The sequence below is a fragment of the Nannospalax galili genome, unplaced genomic scaffold, assembly GCF_000622305.1.
Source record: "Nannospalax galili isolate Female #2095 unplaced genomic scaffold, S.galili_v1.0 scaffold1007, whole genome shotgun sequence".
NCBI classification, from domain to species: Eukaryota; Metazoa; Chordata; class Mammalia; order Rodentia; family Spalacidae; genus Nannospalax; species Nannospalax galili.
The window spans coordinates 252157-268905 of NW_008355473.1; the positions used below are offsets into that span (position 1 = coordinate 252157).

The 16749-nt window shown below is 42.0% G+C and overlaps 1 protein-coding gene across 1 annotated transcript in view; it reads left to right on the forward strand.

Annotated features, from left to right (window-relative positions):
• Positions 1–6: 6 nt before the first annotated feature.
• The window catches only part of Amfr (autocrine motility factor receptor), a 51756-nt gene continuing 35013 nt past the window's right edge, over positions 7–16749 (forward strand). Inside the window, exons 1-6 of the mRNA XM_008852749.1 lie at positions 7–359; positions 6614–6706; positions 11289–11453; positions 12072–12224; positions 15678–15718; positions 15894–16026. Coding sequence (XP_008850971.1) covers positions 105–359; positions 6614–6706; positions 11289–11453; positions 12072–12224; positions 15678–15718; positions 15894–16026 — 840 coding nt within the window. The 5' untranslated portion in view covers positions 7–104. The remainder of the gene's footprint in view (positions 360–6613; positions 6707–11288; positions 11454–12071; positions 12225–15677; positions 15719–15893; positions 16027–16749) is intronic.

Below are 16749 nucleotides of genomic sequence, written 5' to 3' on the forward strand. Positions count from 1 at the left end.
CAGCGACGCCAGAGCCCGTGGGCGCCGTTCGCGAGGCCGCCTCAGGCGCCCGGCCGCAGTGCGGGGAGCCCCAGGGCCCAGAGGCCGCCGCCGCCGCCGCCGCCATGCCTCTGCTCTTCCTGGAGCGTTTCCCCTGGCCCAGCCTCCGCACCTACACGGGCTTCAGCGGCCTGGCCTTGCTAGGCACCTTCGTCAGCGCCTACCGCGCCCTCAGCCAGCCGGAAGCCGGGCCGCGCGAGCCGGAGCCGTTAACGTCCCCACTGCAGCCCGAGGCGCTCTCACCCGCGCGCCTAGCCGCCGGCGTACCCCGGGCCGGCGACATGGCCCAGTACTTGCTGTCCGACAGCCTCTTCGTGTGGGTGAGCAAGGCCGCGGGGGCGGGCCGCGGGCCCGCCATGTCACCCATTATCCGGGCGGGGGAGACGGGGAGGGGGTGTGGCCGGGCTTGGGCTGGGGGGGGTCGAGGCGCCGCAGGAGGCCGAGGAGGCCTGGGTCGCACGGTGCGTGGGGGCTCCATGCCGAGCTGTGCGGCCGGGGACGGGGACGCGGGACCGGTTCCCGGTGCCAGGGAAGGGCGGGGGAGGCCCTCTCAGAAGCGCAGTCGCTCGACAGGCTCTAGGATAGCCGGGTCGTGGCCGGGGCCCTGAGGAGCCGGGGAACTTGAGTCAAGCGCTCGGATGCGGTGGGCGATTTTCCGACGGAGAAGAGAGGGTCGAGGGGACAATTCAGATGTTGAGTTTGGGCGAATTTTTACGCATTTCAGTGTGCTGAGGCAGTCACGGCCCCTCATAGAACAACTTTTTCATGTCGCTGTTCAGTCATGGGCTGCACTCTGTGGCAAACCAGCTGCGTTCTTTTTTTGCTGCTTTTACCTCATGATTCATGACTCTTCCCTTGATGTCTGAAAGAGGCAGCGCCTCATTTTAACTCAATTTGTCCTTTTAGCTATTCGTTTTAAAACAGGGTTTCCAGTTTGTCTGCCTGAGCGAGATAAGGTACGCTCACATGGCACAAGTACTGGTTTCGTTTATTGGATCATTGCAAGTTGAGCAGATCTGAAAAAAATTGTACTCTTACCTTATACTTGAATGCCACTTCTGTAACCTTCAGTGATCAGAAGAGTTCCCCGGGGATTTCAAGCCTTTCACCTGGATTTACTCTGGCGTCTGGGATCTTGTCTCCACCTGCACGTTCTCATTCGGTGCTGAGAGTAGGCTGTAAATGACTGAGGGGTTAATATTCCAAGTTTAGAGAACAATACGCGGCTCATTTGTTATAATTACTCCCACTGTGCTTCATCCGGAAGCAGTGGGATTTGTGAATTCCGTGGGCTGCGGAGGATTAAGTCTCCTGGTCCCTCCGTAAAGGGTTTGATAGAAGGCAGTGAAGGGTGAAGTTCCCGTTTCTCTATTTCTGTATAAAGATGAACTGTTCCGGTACCGAAGATGGGAGAAGGAATTCAGTTCATATCTCTTGTTTAATCTCAAATCCGTTTGAGCATTTGAGTTAGCAGACAAACAACTTGAAATTATATGGAATGTTTTTGCCAATGTGAAGATTGTAGTGTAGGGTATGATACATTCTTTTTTAAAAAAATATTTTTATTTTTTGTTTATGCGTGTATTGCCTGCATGTAGGTAAATGCACCTGTGTCCTGCAATGCAAAACCCGGCTCTTCTGCATGAACAACCAGTGTTCTGAACCACTGAGCCATCTCTCCAGCCCCCCCCCCATATATTCTTATGTATATGATATGCACAAGCCTTTCAGAAGGAACCACTATTGTATTGACAGAACAACTGCTACTGTTGTTTATTTTATTTCATTTTTTTGTAAAAGTTTCTTGCAAAACTCATGTTCAGTTCCAAAGTTAATACCTCTTAATAAAACATGACCTTTTAAAGCCTGTTGATTTTTCTGAGAACTAATTTTTAAGCAATTCTCCTTTTCTTCATGTCTTATGCAAGTTTAATAATTTCTTCCCATCTGTTGAATTTCTCAATGGAGCTTCATGCTGTTTTTCCATCTCCTCTGGGGTTTAACGTGGTTATTTTGGTTGTATGGTGGCTGCCCAGACCCTCCTGGTGTGTGCTTACCATCTAGTACCTACTTGGTCAAAATGGGTGCTCCTTGAGCCCCATTCAGAGGCATTGGATAATTAATCCCGCCTCCCCAACTCTGCCTAGCAGGTGGAGGGTGTAAATTAAAGAAATTTTTTTTAAAGAAATTTTTTTCATTCATGTGTCTGTGTGTGTCTGTGTGTGGGTATACCACATGTGTGTGAATGCCCACAGAAGCCAAAAGAAGGTATCAGATCCCTTGGACTGGAATTACAGGAGGTTGTAAGCTGCCTGATGTGGGTGTTAGGAATCAAACTTGTATCTCTGGAAGAAAAGAAAGAGCTCCTAACTCATGAGCCATCTCTCCAGACCCTCAAACTTTTAATAATTTTTTAACTTAAAACAAGCTTAACTGAAAACTAATTTTTGTTTTGTGACTCAGGATATGCAAGAGTACTGTTTTCGATAGAGAAATGTTTATATATTTGCTTTCTCTTCAAATTTTTTAAAGCTCTGAATTCCTCCATGCCTTGAGGACTTAATAAATATGTTGCATTTGCTTTTTAAAACTCATAAGACTATATGTAAATCAGGAAGAATTTTTTTAAAATTATTATTTTTATGTGTATGAGTGTTTTGCCTGCATGTATGTAAGTGCATTCATGCATGCAGTTTCAACAGAGGCCAGAAAAGGGTGTCAGGTCCCCTGGAACTGAAGTTAAGGACAGTTGTTAACCACCATGTGGGTGCTGGGAACTGAACCCAGGTCCTCTGAAAAAGCAGCCAGTGTTCTTAACTACAGAGCCATCTCTCTAGCCCCAGAAACAATCTTTTTTAAAAATGTGTTGCAATTAAACTATAGGAATATTTAGTTGATTTTAAATAAAAACCCTGTTTGTCTGGGCAAGGGGGATGAGGCATGAAGGTTGTGGTTTTGTGTTCATACATTTTTCCTAATTTATATAGTTGAGATTCCCACTGGCAAAGTACAAGGGAAGTGAGCCTTGAGTGACGTCCAGCAGTCTCAGTCCTCTGAGATGCTCTGAGCAGGGCTCCCACACAGAATGACAAAGGCTGTAGTATTTTTGGTGAACTACCCCTTTCCCTGTTAAAGGATTTAAGTACCAAAACAGTTTTCTTTTTTCAGTGGAACTATTTTTGTTTTCATTCTTTAGAAATATATTACATATTTCCTGGTTCCATTAAGCAACAGACTAGAACTAAACATAATTTAGTCTTTCTATAATGAATCAGGGCTGCCATTATGTGTTCTACCAGAGGAGCATGTGGTGTGAGATACGGAGAACCTTGAGAGTTGGCCTCCTCTCCTTCCTCTTCCTCCCTCCTCCACCTCTTTCCTCCTCCACCTGTTTCCTCTTCCTCCTCCTCCCCTTCCTCCTCCTCCTCTTCCTCCTCTCCTTCCTCTTTTTCTTCCTCCTCCTCCTGTTTCCTCTTCCTCCTCTTTTCTCCTCCTCCCCTTCCTCCTCGTCCCCTCCTTCCTCTGACTTCTTCCTCCTTTTCCTCCCTCCTCCTCTGCCTCCTTCTCTACCACCTTGTCTTCTTCATCCTCCTTCCTCCTCCTCCCTCCCTCCACCTACTTTCCCCCTTCCTCCTTCCTTCTTCTTCTACCTCCTTCTTTGCCTTCTCCTCTGTTCCTTCTCCTCCTCTGCCTCCTCTTCCTGCTCCTCACCCTCTTCCCTCCTCCTCCTCCTCTTTCCTCTTCCCGTTTCCCCCTCTTCCTCCTCCATCCTCCCCCTCCTCCCCCTTGCCTATCTTAAAACAACAAAAACAAAATGGGGGAAGGAAGAATGACTTATGACTTACCCATTTGCTGTTTAGGTATCCATCTCCTGGGGCTGGAGAGATGGGTCAGTGGTTAAGAACACTGACTGCTCTTGCAGAGGACCTGGGTCAATTCCCAGCATCCACATGGTGGCTACGAACCTTCCTTAACTTCAGTTCCAGGGGAATCTGAAGCCCTCTTTTGACCTCTGCGGCATTGCACGGCACGGGTGCACTCACATACATGCAGGCAATACACTCATACACATAAAATAATAATAAAATATTTTTTAAAAATCCATCTCCATTATTTTAAGAAAGAAAAGTTTCCCATTGTGGTCCCAGAGTAGCTCTTCATTTCTCAGCCCGCTACTATCCCTACCTGGTCATTTGTCAGGGCAGGATATTCGGGTTCTGGATCTTATTGATCATGATGACTTCTAGGACAGTTCTCTTAAAGCTATACAAGTGCTCAGATCTCTGTGAGAGACAGGCCAGCCTGGTCTATGTAGTGAGCTCCAGGCCAGCTGGGGATACAGGGAGACCCTCTCTCAAAAAAATAAGAAGCTTTTTTCAGTCAGGAGGTTTTATATTACAGTTTCAATTCCTTATTTGTTATGGGTCTGTTTAGGCTGTTGATACCCTCTTGGTTTAACTTTGGTGGTGGCCATGCTTTTAGGAGTTAATCCGTTTCTTTTAGATTTTCAAATTTAATGCAGTATAAATTTTTAAAGTATTCCCTTACAATGTTTTGGATTTTTTTTGGTGTCTGTTGTGATGTTTCCCCTTTTGTCTCTGATTTTGTTGATTTGGATTTGCTCTTTCTTTCTTTTGGTTAACTGGGCTAAGGGTCTATCTTGTTTTGTCTTTCAAAGGACCAGTTCTTGGATTCATTAATTTTTTTTTGTAATTTTTTTTCTTTGTTTCCATGTCATTAATTAATTTCTGCTCTGAGTTTTGTTTTTTCTTCTTATTTCCTAGGTTTGGGATTGGTTTGTTCTTGCCTCTCCAGAGTCTTAAGTTGTACTGTCAAGTCCTTTACCTGTGTTCTTTCTGATTTCTTTAATGTAGGCACTAAGAGCTATAAACTTCTCTCTTAGGACTGCTTTTAGGGTGTCTCAGAGGTTTTGTTGTGTTGTGTTCTCGTTTCCATTTTGTTCCAGGAATACTTTTTCTTATATTTTTTCTTAATTTCTTTTTTGATTCATTCATGATACAGGAGTGTGTTGTTTAATCTCTGTGAGTTCGTGTATTTACTAGAGCTTTTTTTGCTTTTGATTATAAGCTTTATTGTGGTCTGATAGAAGGCATGGGATTATTTCAATTTTTTTGTATTTGTTTTGTGCCCCAGAATGTGGTCAATTTTAGAATTACTTGCATGAGCTGCTGAGTAGAAAGTATTCTTGGTGGCTGGGTGGAATATTCTGTATGTCTGTTAGGTCCATTTCATGTGGTATGTCATTTAATTCAGATGTCTCTCTGTTTATTCTTTGTCCAGTTGACCTGCCTGTTGAAGAAAGTGGGGTATTAAAGTAGCCCACTATCACTGAGTTGGTGTCAATCTCTGTTTTATAGTCCTGGATTTTACATCTGGTCAGGCACAGAGAACATACACCTGGGAGATGCCCAGTACTAGATGGCACATCTGTAGTTGAGTCTCTACAACGAAGGTTCATGGAACATAACAGAATAAGGGGTAGAGAGAGGGCCAGTGTACTGCTCAACTCTTACCAGCGAGGCTTCCATGTACATCAGAATGTGATGCACACAGAAGGCCACAGCTGGCCAAATTTTGGTGAATAAAGAGACTGTAGCCTGTAGGATGGGACTCCTGTATAGAACTTTACCCACCCACAGCTCAGGGACCTTTGCAGAAGAGGAGGCGAAAAGATTGTAAGAGCCAGGGCTGGTTCATGAACACAGCGAGGTGGATCACTGGAGGCTTGCTCATAGGAGTCTGTGGCAGCAGTGGCGTCATCAAGTGTGGGACCCATGTCAGCTCAATTAAAAAAGGACCCAAAGGGGAGGTGAGAAATAGGTGGTGGGCCAGCACTAGATTGAGAACTATTTGAAACTGATTGCTACTGGGTGAGGGAGAGTATGACTTTCATACGACCCCGGGATGGGCTGACTAGATGCCAGTGGATGCATTTACACTAAAGGACATTTGGGTACAAACACCTGAATGAATAGGACTCAGCATGTGTGGCAGAGTGCATAGGGTTCAGTGGGAGGGAGGCATGGATGGGGGAGGGAGTCTGGACTTGTGGGAAATGCATTAAATTAAAAAAAAAACTGAAAAAAAACCTATCCAAATGTTCATGTAGGAGTGCTGTACCTGTAATTTATAAGGTACAATGTGTGTGTGTGTGTGTGTGTGTGTGTGTGTGTGTGTGTGTGTGGTTATTTATTGAGAACAATGTCTAGCCTGGACTTTCTTGCCTTCCACGTGTGTGAATTACACGTGTGTCCCATCACGCCAGGCTTGGTACATACAGTTTCTGTAGTGTTCAGTCAGTTCTGAAGAGAGGGTGGCCTGCTGGAGGGTGCCCACTGGGACAAGGATCTGGCTCAGCTGGCTGTGAAGATGGTGTCTCTCTTCTCCACTTCCCATCTCTGCTTAGTTTCAAGTAGTTCCAGATGTGCACTGATAGAAGACCAGAAAGGCTCTGCCATTGGAAATGATGGCCAAATCCCTTACAGGAAACGCTAAGCCACAGTTGTTTTTTTATGAAGGGGAACTAAAATTCCTTTCTTTGATTTGTGCACAGGTTCTGGTAAATACTGCTTGCTGTGTTTTGATGTTGGTGGCTAAGCTTATCCAGTGCATTGTGTTTGGCCCTCTTCGAGTGAGTGAAAGACAGGTAAGTCCAGTGAATAGGTTCTTGTAAATAGATTTTTAAAAGGCCCATTTTTATATTTGGTATAATTTTAAGCTTATGGAAAAGTTCTACAAATACTGCAAAGAACTCCTATATGCCCTTGGTCCATATTTACCAGTTGATAGTTTTCTCCTGGCTTTCATATCACTCTGGTTTTTTAAAAATATTCTATTTATTTATTTATTTATTTATTTATTTATTTAATGTGTATGTGTGTATTGCCTGCATGTGGGTAAGTGCACCCGTGTCGTGCAATGCCCGTGGAAGACAGAAGAGGCTGTTGGATCCACTGGAACTGGAGTTACGGACAGCTGTTAGCTGCCATGTGGGTGGCTGGGATTTGAACCCGGGTCTTCTGCAAGAACAGTCAGTGTTCTTAACTACTGAGTCATCTCTCCAGCCCCCACTCTGTTTTTTTTTTTTTTATTTTGTGTGTGTTTGTGTATGCATGTGTATATGTGTGTGTGTCCATACTCAGTGTACCAGTAGAACTTGGGGCATCTTCCTCTCTTCTCCATCTTATTTTTTGAGACAGCATCTCTTACTAAACTGGAAGCTTGTGGTTTTGGCTAGACTAGCTGAGTGGCCACCAAGATCCCAGGAACTTTGCATCTCTGCCTCCCAATATTGGGGTTAAAGGTATTAGAGGCCATTCCTGGTTTTTTATGTGGGTGGTGGGATTTGAACTTGGGTCCTCTTGCTTTTACAGCAAGTACTCTTATCCACTGAACCATCTCTCCAGCCCTCATGTCCATTTTTTACTTATATAAGTTTTTTTTTCTAATCCATTTGAGATTAAGTAGTGAACCTCATACAACTTTACCCCCAGATACTTGATGCAGGTTGTGTTTCCCAAGGGCAAGGACATTTCTTGAATAGCCATAGAACAGTAATAAAATGAGAAAATTTAGCCTTGATAACATATTTTCTTTAGTTGTTTGTATTCAGTATAGCCAAGTTGTCCCATATTGTCCTTTATACCTATTTCCCCATGATTTTTTGTTTTTGAAATAGGGTCTCACTATGGAGCCCTGCTGGCCTGAAACTTGCCAGCCTGAAATAGGAGCAGAAATTGGTCTGACTAGTGGCAAGCCATCTAATTACTGTGGTACCAGTGGACTTTAAATATTTCATTTTCCTTAACATGTTTGCTATCAGGTCAAAATTTACAGAAAACATTACCTTGGAGCAGTTTGAGATTTTTGCTATTCTCCAACTCTACCCTTTTTTGTATAGAACACATCTTTTATGCTGTTCTGTGCTGGCTTATTTTATGATTAATACCATCTAGTAGCATTTATTAAGAACTTTAAAAAATATTATTTATTATTTTTATTTTATGTGTATGTGTGTATTGCCTGCATGTAGGTAAGTGCACTCGTATTATGCAGTGCCCACAGAGGACAGAAAAGGCGGTCAGATCCCCTGGAACTGGAGTTACAGTTGTTCGCTGCCATGTGGGTTCTGGGATTCAAACCCGGGTCTTCTGTAAGAATAACCAGTGTTCTTAACCGCTGAGCCATCTCTCTAGCCCCTATTAAGAACTATTTTGAGGGGCTGGAAAGATGTCTCAGCGGCTAAGAGCACTGACCGCTTTTGCAGAAGACCTGGGTTTGAATCCCAGTACCTACATGGCAGCTAACAACTGTTTACAACTCCAGTTCAAGGGAATCTGATGCCGTCTTCTGTCCTCTGTGGGCCCTGCACAACACAGGTACACTTACATATGTGCAGGCCTTAACACTCAGAGGCATAAAATAAAAATAATTTTTTTTTTTTGTTTTTTTGAGACAGGGTCTCCCTGTAGCTCCAGCTGTCCTGGAACTCACTATGTAGACCAGGCTGGCCTTGAACTCACAGAGATCCGCTTGCCTCTGCCTCCCAAGTGCTGGGATTAAAGGCATGGGCCACCACACCCGGCCCCAAAATAAATTTTTAAAAAGAACTATATTAAGTGAAAACTCTAAAGGATTGATGGAGGTTTACTCCACGGGTGCTTAAGAGTTCAAGTAATAGAGTAATGCTAGAGGCAAAGACATGAAATACGTAAAATGGAGCAAATATTCAGATGTTCAGTAGAGGCTAAGAGCAATGAGAGGTTTTTTTTGTTGTTCTGTTTTGTTTTTTGCTTTATTTTTATTTTATGTGTATGAGTGTGTTGTGTGCATGTATGCAAGTGCACCTGTGTTGTGCAGTCCCCACGGAGGACAGAAGAGGGCGTCAGATCCCCTGAAACTGGAGTTACGAACAGTTGTTAGCTGCCATGTGGGTTCTGGGAACCGAACCTGGGTCTTCTGCAAGAACAGCTAGTGCTCTTAACTGCTGAGCCATCTATCCAGTCCCCAAGAGTTTTTGTTTTTAAAAGAATATTTAAGGGACTGGGGAGATGGCTCAGCAGTTAAGAGTACCGACTGCTCTTGCAGAGGATTCCCAGCACCCACTTGGTGGCTGACAACCATCCATAACTCTAGTTCCAGGTGAATCCAGCTCCCTCTTCTGACCTTCGTTGGCATTGCCCAACATGGGCGCACTTAAACACATATTGGCGATATACTCATACACATTTAAAAAAATAATAAATAAAATATTTTTTTAAAACTGAGTATTTAAAATATTTATTCCTGTTATGGAAAGTTTAAAAGCACTTTACATATGTTAGCTTGTTTAATCCACCAATTCTGTGAGACATAGACTATTCTACTAAGACACATTTTATAGATGGGGAGGCTGAAGCATGGACTGTTGAGGATCCCACTGTTGTACAATCCTCCTGGAAGTGCCAGGATTCAAAACCAGGGTAGAGTATTTCCCAAGTTCTGCTTTCTCTATCCCAGGTCTGAAAGCGGACATTTGCTAAGGATTCCTAGTTCTTTCTGTCAGGCCTTACTAGCTGTACACATTGCACAAGGGCAGCAGGAGCATTGTTGCTGCTGGGGGTCTCATTTTTGGTGGGTAGAATAGGAAATATTCTCTTATGTTTCCCAGTTAATTTTGTTCTCTGAACACAAGATGTAAAGCCGAGTCCAATGTTTATAAACTCTCAGAGCAATTCTTTTCATTGAGCTATGGTCCTGTTGGCCTCAAACTCAGGATCCTCCTGGCTCTGCCTTCCAATTCACAGGCAGTACCCAACCACACAAAAACTTTATTTTTAATTTGTAAAGTGTTTATAGGTCTTAAAATCATAAATAAAAGCATCCTCTTCACCCAGTTCCTCCTGGCTCCATAGATAGCTGGATAATGAAGTATTTTAATATCTGATGCGCTAGAACTTACATATTTGTCCCTTTGCCTTTCCTTCTGCCCCAGGATAATAAAGATTTTCTTAAACTGAAAGTCTAATGTTCTGTGAATAGGGGAAACAGCTTGTGTCTATCTGTAGCCTTTAAAATGGTATGCTGGCAATACCTAGAGAATATTTACTGGCATTGGTAAAATTCTCACAATGATTGAAGAGAGAAAGTAGTGTCCACAAATGAAAATATTTGCACATTGGAGGAAGAAAAAAGATAAAAGGTTATGAGCATGGCTTTCTTCTTAATCTTATTTTGATTCAGTTTAGTTTTGGTTTTGGTTTTTTGAGACACTGTCTCATGTAGCCCAGGCCGGCCTCCCAAGTCTTACTCAGTGTAAGACATCATTTAAAAATTTTTCTTGACGGGCGTGGTGGTGCACGCCTTTAATACCAGCGCTCGGAGGCAGAGGCAGGTGAGTCTACATAGTGAGTTCCAGGACACCTGGGGCTACAGGGAGACCCTGTCTCAAAAAGACCAAAAAAATATTTTTTTTTCTTGTTCCTTTTATATTTTATTGATTATGTATTAGCAAGTAGTCTTTTTATCTTTATTTGTGTATGTGGTACATACATGTATATGTGGGTGTATGTTCATTGTATGTCCATGTATGTGGAAACCAAAGGTAGACTTTGGAAGTCTTTCTCAATTGCTCTCTACCTTAGTTTTTGAGGTAGGATCTTAGTGAATCTGGAGCACTTCCATTTAGTTAGGTTAGTTGGCTGATGAGCTACAGGGATCTGCCTGTTTCTGCTCCCCAGTGCTGGGTTTGCAGACAGGTGAATTTTCCATAGGTGCTAGGATTCAAACTCGGGTCTTCATGCTTGGCAGGCAGTTTCCTATTGTCTCCCTACCTGTACTTTTTAATTTCTTGATCATTTTAAAATCTGATCTTTTCTGCTGTTAGGAATTCACAGAGCAGAAGTATTAAAAATAATACTAATAACCCATACTGGTCATTTCTACTGTGCATATAAAACAAAAAATGATTTTATTTCTTAGTACAGTAGATGCTAGACTTTTCAGCACTGTTATATGGCTAAAGTCTCATGGTGTTCCAGGATTGCGATCCACAGCTCACAGATTGCTTTGAGGATATCTCAGGTCTATTCTTTAGAGGATAAACATTTTCTTTGCTTTCTGTTTTCTTGTGAACAAGTATTCAAACCAAGTACAGCGTTCTGTAGAAGCTTGCTTTTGTTACGTTAACTTCTCTTAAATGGACTAGATGTGATGGTACTCATCTTTATAAACATTTTTTTTCTTTTTAGCATCTCAAAGACAAGTTTTGGAATTTTATTTTCTACAAGTTCATTTTCATTTTTGGTGTGCTGAATGTCCAGACCGTGGAAGAGGTGGTGATGTGGTGCCTCTGGTTTGCTGGGCTTGTTTTTCTGCATTTGATGGTTCAGCTGTGCAAAGACCGATTTGAATATGTGAGTTTTTCCACCAAGCTCTTTCCTTGCTCAGTCACACATGGGCCATAGAGGGCATGCTTTGGGCAGCTTCCTGGCCAGCTGTCCTTTTCAGTTCCTTGAGGAACTTCTGCTGCAGCTGAGGGAGGGCTGCTCTCTAGGGAGGGCTTCTTTCTAGCTCATAGTGTGTGACATTATAGCCTATGTGCTATTTCCTTTGTGGCCAACATTGAATTAGCTCTCTCAGCTTCCTGTGTGGATATAAGATCTGCTTGTGACTTAGGTCCGAGCTGTGCAGGTGAGCCATCCCTCATTAGTGCTCTTGCACCAGTCTCATGGGCCCAAGGTAGACAGGTTGCAGTGCTGCCTCAGTTGAACACACTCCAAAGCTTTGTGCCTGTCTTTACCCAGAAGATAACAGGAGAATAGGAGGTGACAATGTAGCATACTGTGTTGGTGAACTACATGGTAAGGGTCTGTAAATCTCAGCAGTGCATACATCAGGTCATGGCAGAACTTAGGCTATATGCTTTCCTGTGTTTAGTGCAGTGCCCCAAGCACAGATACCAAGCTTGGGTTCTGAGGCCTGTGCCATGTTGGAGGAATGAGTTAACCACCTTTCTGTTTTGTCCTTTTCAGCTTTCCTTTTCTCCCACCACACCGATGAGCAGCCATGGGCGAGTCCTGTCTCTGTTGATTGCTATGCTGCTTTCCTGCTGTGGATTGGCAGTTGTCTGCTGTGTCACAGGCTACACCCATGGCATGCACACCTTGGCTTTCATGGCTGCAGAGGTAAGGTGCTGGACATGGGCTGACTCTGATTTGATTTCTATACATTTTTGAGGAGACCAGAGATACCTGGTTTTCTACTTTAATAGGCATTTATTGTGTTCCTGTTTTTGTTGGGTACTGGTGCTGAATGCTTTTGTATAAGGTGTTTTATACAGTCTTGAAACCTATTAAAAAATAATTGTTTTTCTCAAAAATTAGGAGGCTAGGGAGACAGCGTCGCAGGTAAGAATGTTTGCTGCACAAGCAGGACTTGAGTTTGAATCCAAGAATTGATGTAAAAGCTGGCTATGGCTTTGTGTACATACCTGTAACCTTAGTGCTATGGGGGGGACAGAGGCAGGAGGCTCACTGGACTTTCTGGCCACCAGCCTAGCTCCAGGCTCAGAGACTTTGTGTTAGGGGAATAAGGTAGAAAGTGATAGACAGAACACCTGATGTCTTTTTCTGCCTCCATGTGCATATACATCACATATAGTCTCACACAGGCACACAGGCACACGCACACGCAATGTGCTCTCACATGTGAGCATGAAGAAATCATATAGAAGTTGCCGTATACCAGGGATTGTTCTAGGAACTTTTTTTTTCAGTGCTAGGGATTAAACCTAGGTTATTGTACATTGTGGGTTAGTCTTCTACCATTGGGCTACAACCTCACAGGAATCATTTTACATGTATTGACCTATTTTATCACCTCTGCTTATGGGAGAGATGGAGGACCCTGAGGCATAGGGAGTGAAGGAAATCGTTTGAGGTTCCAGAGTGTTAAGTGGCCAGTCCAAGTCCTCTGACTCCAAAGTTAAGAAGTGTACTCCACATAAGACATAATAAATAATGGATGGTGAAAATTAATGAAATATATATGCTTTTTTAATCTAAATTAATAATTTACATAATAAATATTTAAACTTTTTTTTTTTTTTTTTTTAGTGTTTTTGAGACAGGGTCTCCCTATAAGCCCCAGCTGGCCTGGAACTCGCTATGTGGACCAGGCTGGCCTCGAACTCACAGAGATCCGCCTGCCTCTGCCTCCAGAGTGCTGGGATTAAAGGCGTGCGCCACCAGACGTATACAGTCCGTTATGGCAGGGAAGTCAGGCAGCAGGCAGGGAAGGCATGGTGACAGCAACAGGAAGCTGGCTGGTCACATTGCATCTGTACTCAGAATGCAGAGAGCAATGAATGCGTGTACTGCTCAGTTCCCCTTATTTATTTTTTTTTTTTAATTTATTTTTCTTGTTTATTTATTTATTTATTTTTTACAACACAATTGACATATTCAATAACGTTTTCCTGAGGTAGGATGCATCTCTTTCAAATTTGGCTGTAAATTTTTAGGTTTACAGTTGAATTATTACAGTTATACAATATTGTACTCAGTATAAACCCTATAAGACATAAATTAAATGATGTTTTAACCTTTAAAAAGATCTCCATTTCATTATTAAAATACACAGTTTCATATAGAAAAATTCTTTTTCAATGCAATTGACATTGGATGTTTGCACATCCCAGGCAGGGAATACTGCCACAGTAGGTGGGTGTGTCTTCCTACCTCAGTAAAGATAATCCCCACAGGCATGCTTAGAGGCCCTCTCCAGGAGCTTCCAGATGCTGTTAAGCTGACAATTACCACTATCACATCACCTATCACCTATCACTACTTAATAATGACCACAGTGTGCAAGAAGAGTGAGCAAAGGCACCAGGTATAGAACATGGAAGGACAGGCTACGTATAGTATTATATGGTAATGCTGCAGGGTATATAGGAAAACAGTATATATAATGTTTGTACTAACTCTGGTTTTAAGTGTCTACTGGGTCTCAGAACATATCTCCTTCTGATAAGGGACCACTGTAGTAGATATACTGAAGCTGGTTATTTACTATTGATAAAAGTTAAATGTGAACTACTATTTAGGAATTTTTTTAGCAAAAGGATAAATTTTATTTTTGCCTACTAGTATTTATTTCAGAGCACACTATTGTAGTGCCGAAAAAAGTGGAAAAGGGGTATTTAAGTACTTAATGAAAATACTTGCAATCCTAATTAAATATGTGCATATGAAAGTTTCTAGTAAAGTGTGTTCCCTCTTCAAAGGGTCTGTTTAAGGGGCTGGAGAGATTGCTCAGTGGTTAAGAGCACTGGCTGCTTTTGCAGACGACCCAGGCTTGAATTCTAGCACCCACATGGTAGCTAACAACGATCTGTAACTCCAGTTCCAGGGGATCCAGTGTCTTCTTCTGACCTCCATAGGCTTTGCATGACACGGCTGCACTTACATACATGCAGGCAACACACTTATACACATAAAATAAAAATAATTTTTTTTAAAAAGATCTGTTTAAAGCTGGACTGATATTAGTTTGCTTTCAGTATGTTTTATTACAAAGTATTATTTGAATAATACTCGTTTGCCTTTTTTTTTTTTTTGGTTATCTAACTTTCAGTTAATATTAAACCAGTCTTTGCAAAATATACCTAAAAGTAAACACATTTAAATTAGACTGATTAGCTGGGCATGGCGGCACATGCATACAATTTTAACATCCAGGAGGCTAAGATAGGATCGAGATGAGTTGACTTTAAGGCCAACCTGGGTGATGCAGCATGACCCTGTCTCAAAGTAAACAAAGCATTAGGCCTATTTGGTCATAAATAGCAGACGTACTTTATTTCAGCTCTTTATTATTTATTCTTTTAAGATGATTTATACTGTAGATGCTTTTATTTATAATGCTTTTATTTCATGTAAAATATTTTTCATTTATAAATGAAAGTTTGCTCTCATGCATAAAACAATTCTATCCTGATAAATTAAGAGGAAGAATTTTTTTCTTTTTTCTTTCTTTTTTTTTTGAAATGGGATGTCATGTAACAAACATTGGCCTTGAACTCCTGATCTTCCTGTGCTGAAGATTATTGGTGTGTGCTATCATGTGTGACTTGAGGAAATTTTCTTTAAGATCAATTTCAGTATTAAAGAAATACTTTGAGAGGCTTGTTTGAGTTTTGATTCTCTTTATTTTCTTCTGGTAATGAAGGTGTACACAAAGCTTCAGTCCAGAGCTGCCCTTCCTTGGAGGACAGTAGCACGTGGAGTAGACTTGGTGTCACAGTGTCACTATGTAGTCACACACCCTTTTAGGTAGTGAATTGTGGGGACTTAATATTCTGTCAAATAGAAGTGATTGTTAAATGATTAGGATGAACCTCAACATTGTAAAAGGTGTTCTTAGGGAGTGGACAGGTATGGTTGGCTATCACTTATTAACTGGGAAAGGCTCAACCAAAACTGGGCTCCTAGGTTGTGAAAATATTCCATGGAAATTTGAGGTGGAGGAAGTAAATGGGGCCAAACTTGAGCAGTCTGCTCTTCATCTTTTTTGTTTGTTTTTGTTTTGTAGAAATCTGTTTTTTAATTAGATTAAGAAGTATTTCTCTTTTACAGTCTCTTCTTGTGACAGTGAGGACAGCTCATGTGATTTTACGGTGAGTAGATTTTGTAAATTTTGGAGAGAGATGATTGGTATTTACTTACTTAGCCGACTCTAAGATGTAACAGTGCAAAATATATAAAAATATGACTGAACTATAGCATGTGTAAACTAAATTTAGTTGTAATGGTAAGTTAAGATGTGTTTCTCTTTTTCTATCTGTGTTGCAGATATATAATTCACCTCTGGGACCTCAACCATGAAGGAACCTGGGAAGGAAAGGGGACCTATGTCTATTACACCGATTTTGTCATGGAGCTTACTCTTTTGTCCCTGGACCTCATGCACCACATTCACATGCTGGTAAGTTCCCTCAGAACAAGCTCTGACAGAAGGCTGAGACTTTCAGAGGCAGGAACCCTGGTCTATGCATTAAGAAACAATGTATTTCAAGTATATATGGATGAATCTCTTAAAAGACTACAACATGAATGTAGCTGGGCAGCCTTCATCTTTTGACCACTAAACGTAAAACAGTATTGTGGAACTCCTTTGGTTGGTGCCCAGTTCAGGAGGTGATTCCTGTACTAAGAGAGTTAGTTAACTCTGCCAACCAAGTCAATTAGAGCATTGTTTTAGCACAAATAACGGATACCTTTCCCTATCGTTTTTGTGGCCCTTCGTATTTAGCAGTTATTTTCTAGTGGTAATGAGAATTCCGGCTTTGTTTGCTACTTATGGATTTATGTTTTTCCAACTTTGTAAATAAAAACAAAGTTCTTTTGCTTAGTATCTACTGCCTTAAATATGTGTGTTAGAAATTGATGTTGAAATAGGGTGTCACCCACCTGTAATTCCAGCACTTGTGAGGTAAAGGCAGGAGAAGAATCATGTTCAAGGTGAATCTGGGTTATATATACTAAGACTTTGTCTCAAAAACCAGTGATTGGCTAGGGATACAGCTTAGGTAAAGCACTCGCCTAGCATTGACAAGGCCCTGGGTTTGATCTCAGCACCAGTAGAAAAACATGTAAATTTCCTTGACTGGTGAGCATTTAAGAAGTCTTGACAATGGTGAGATTCAAT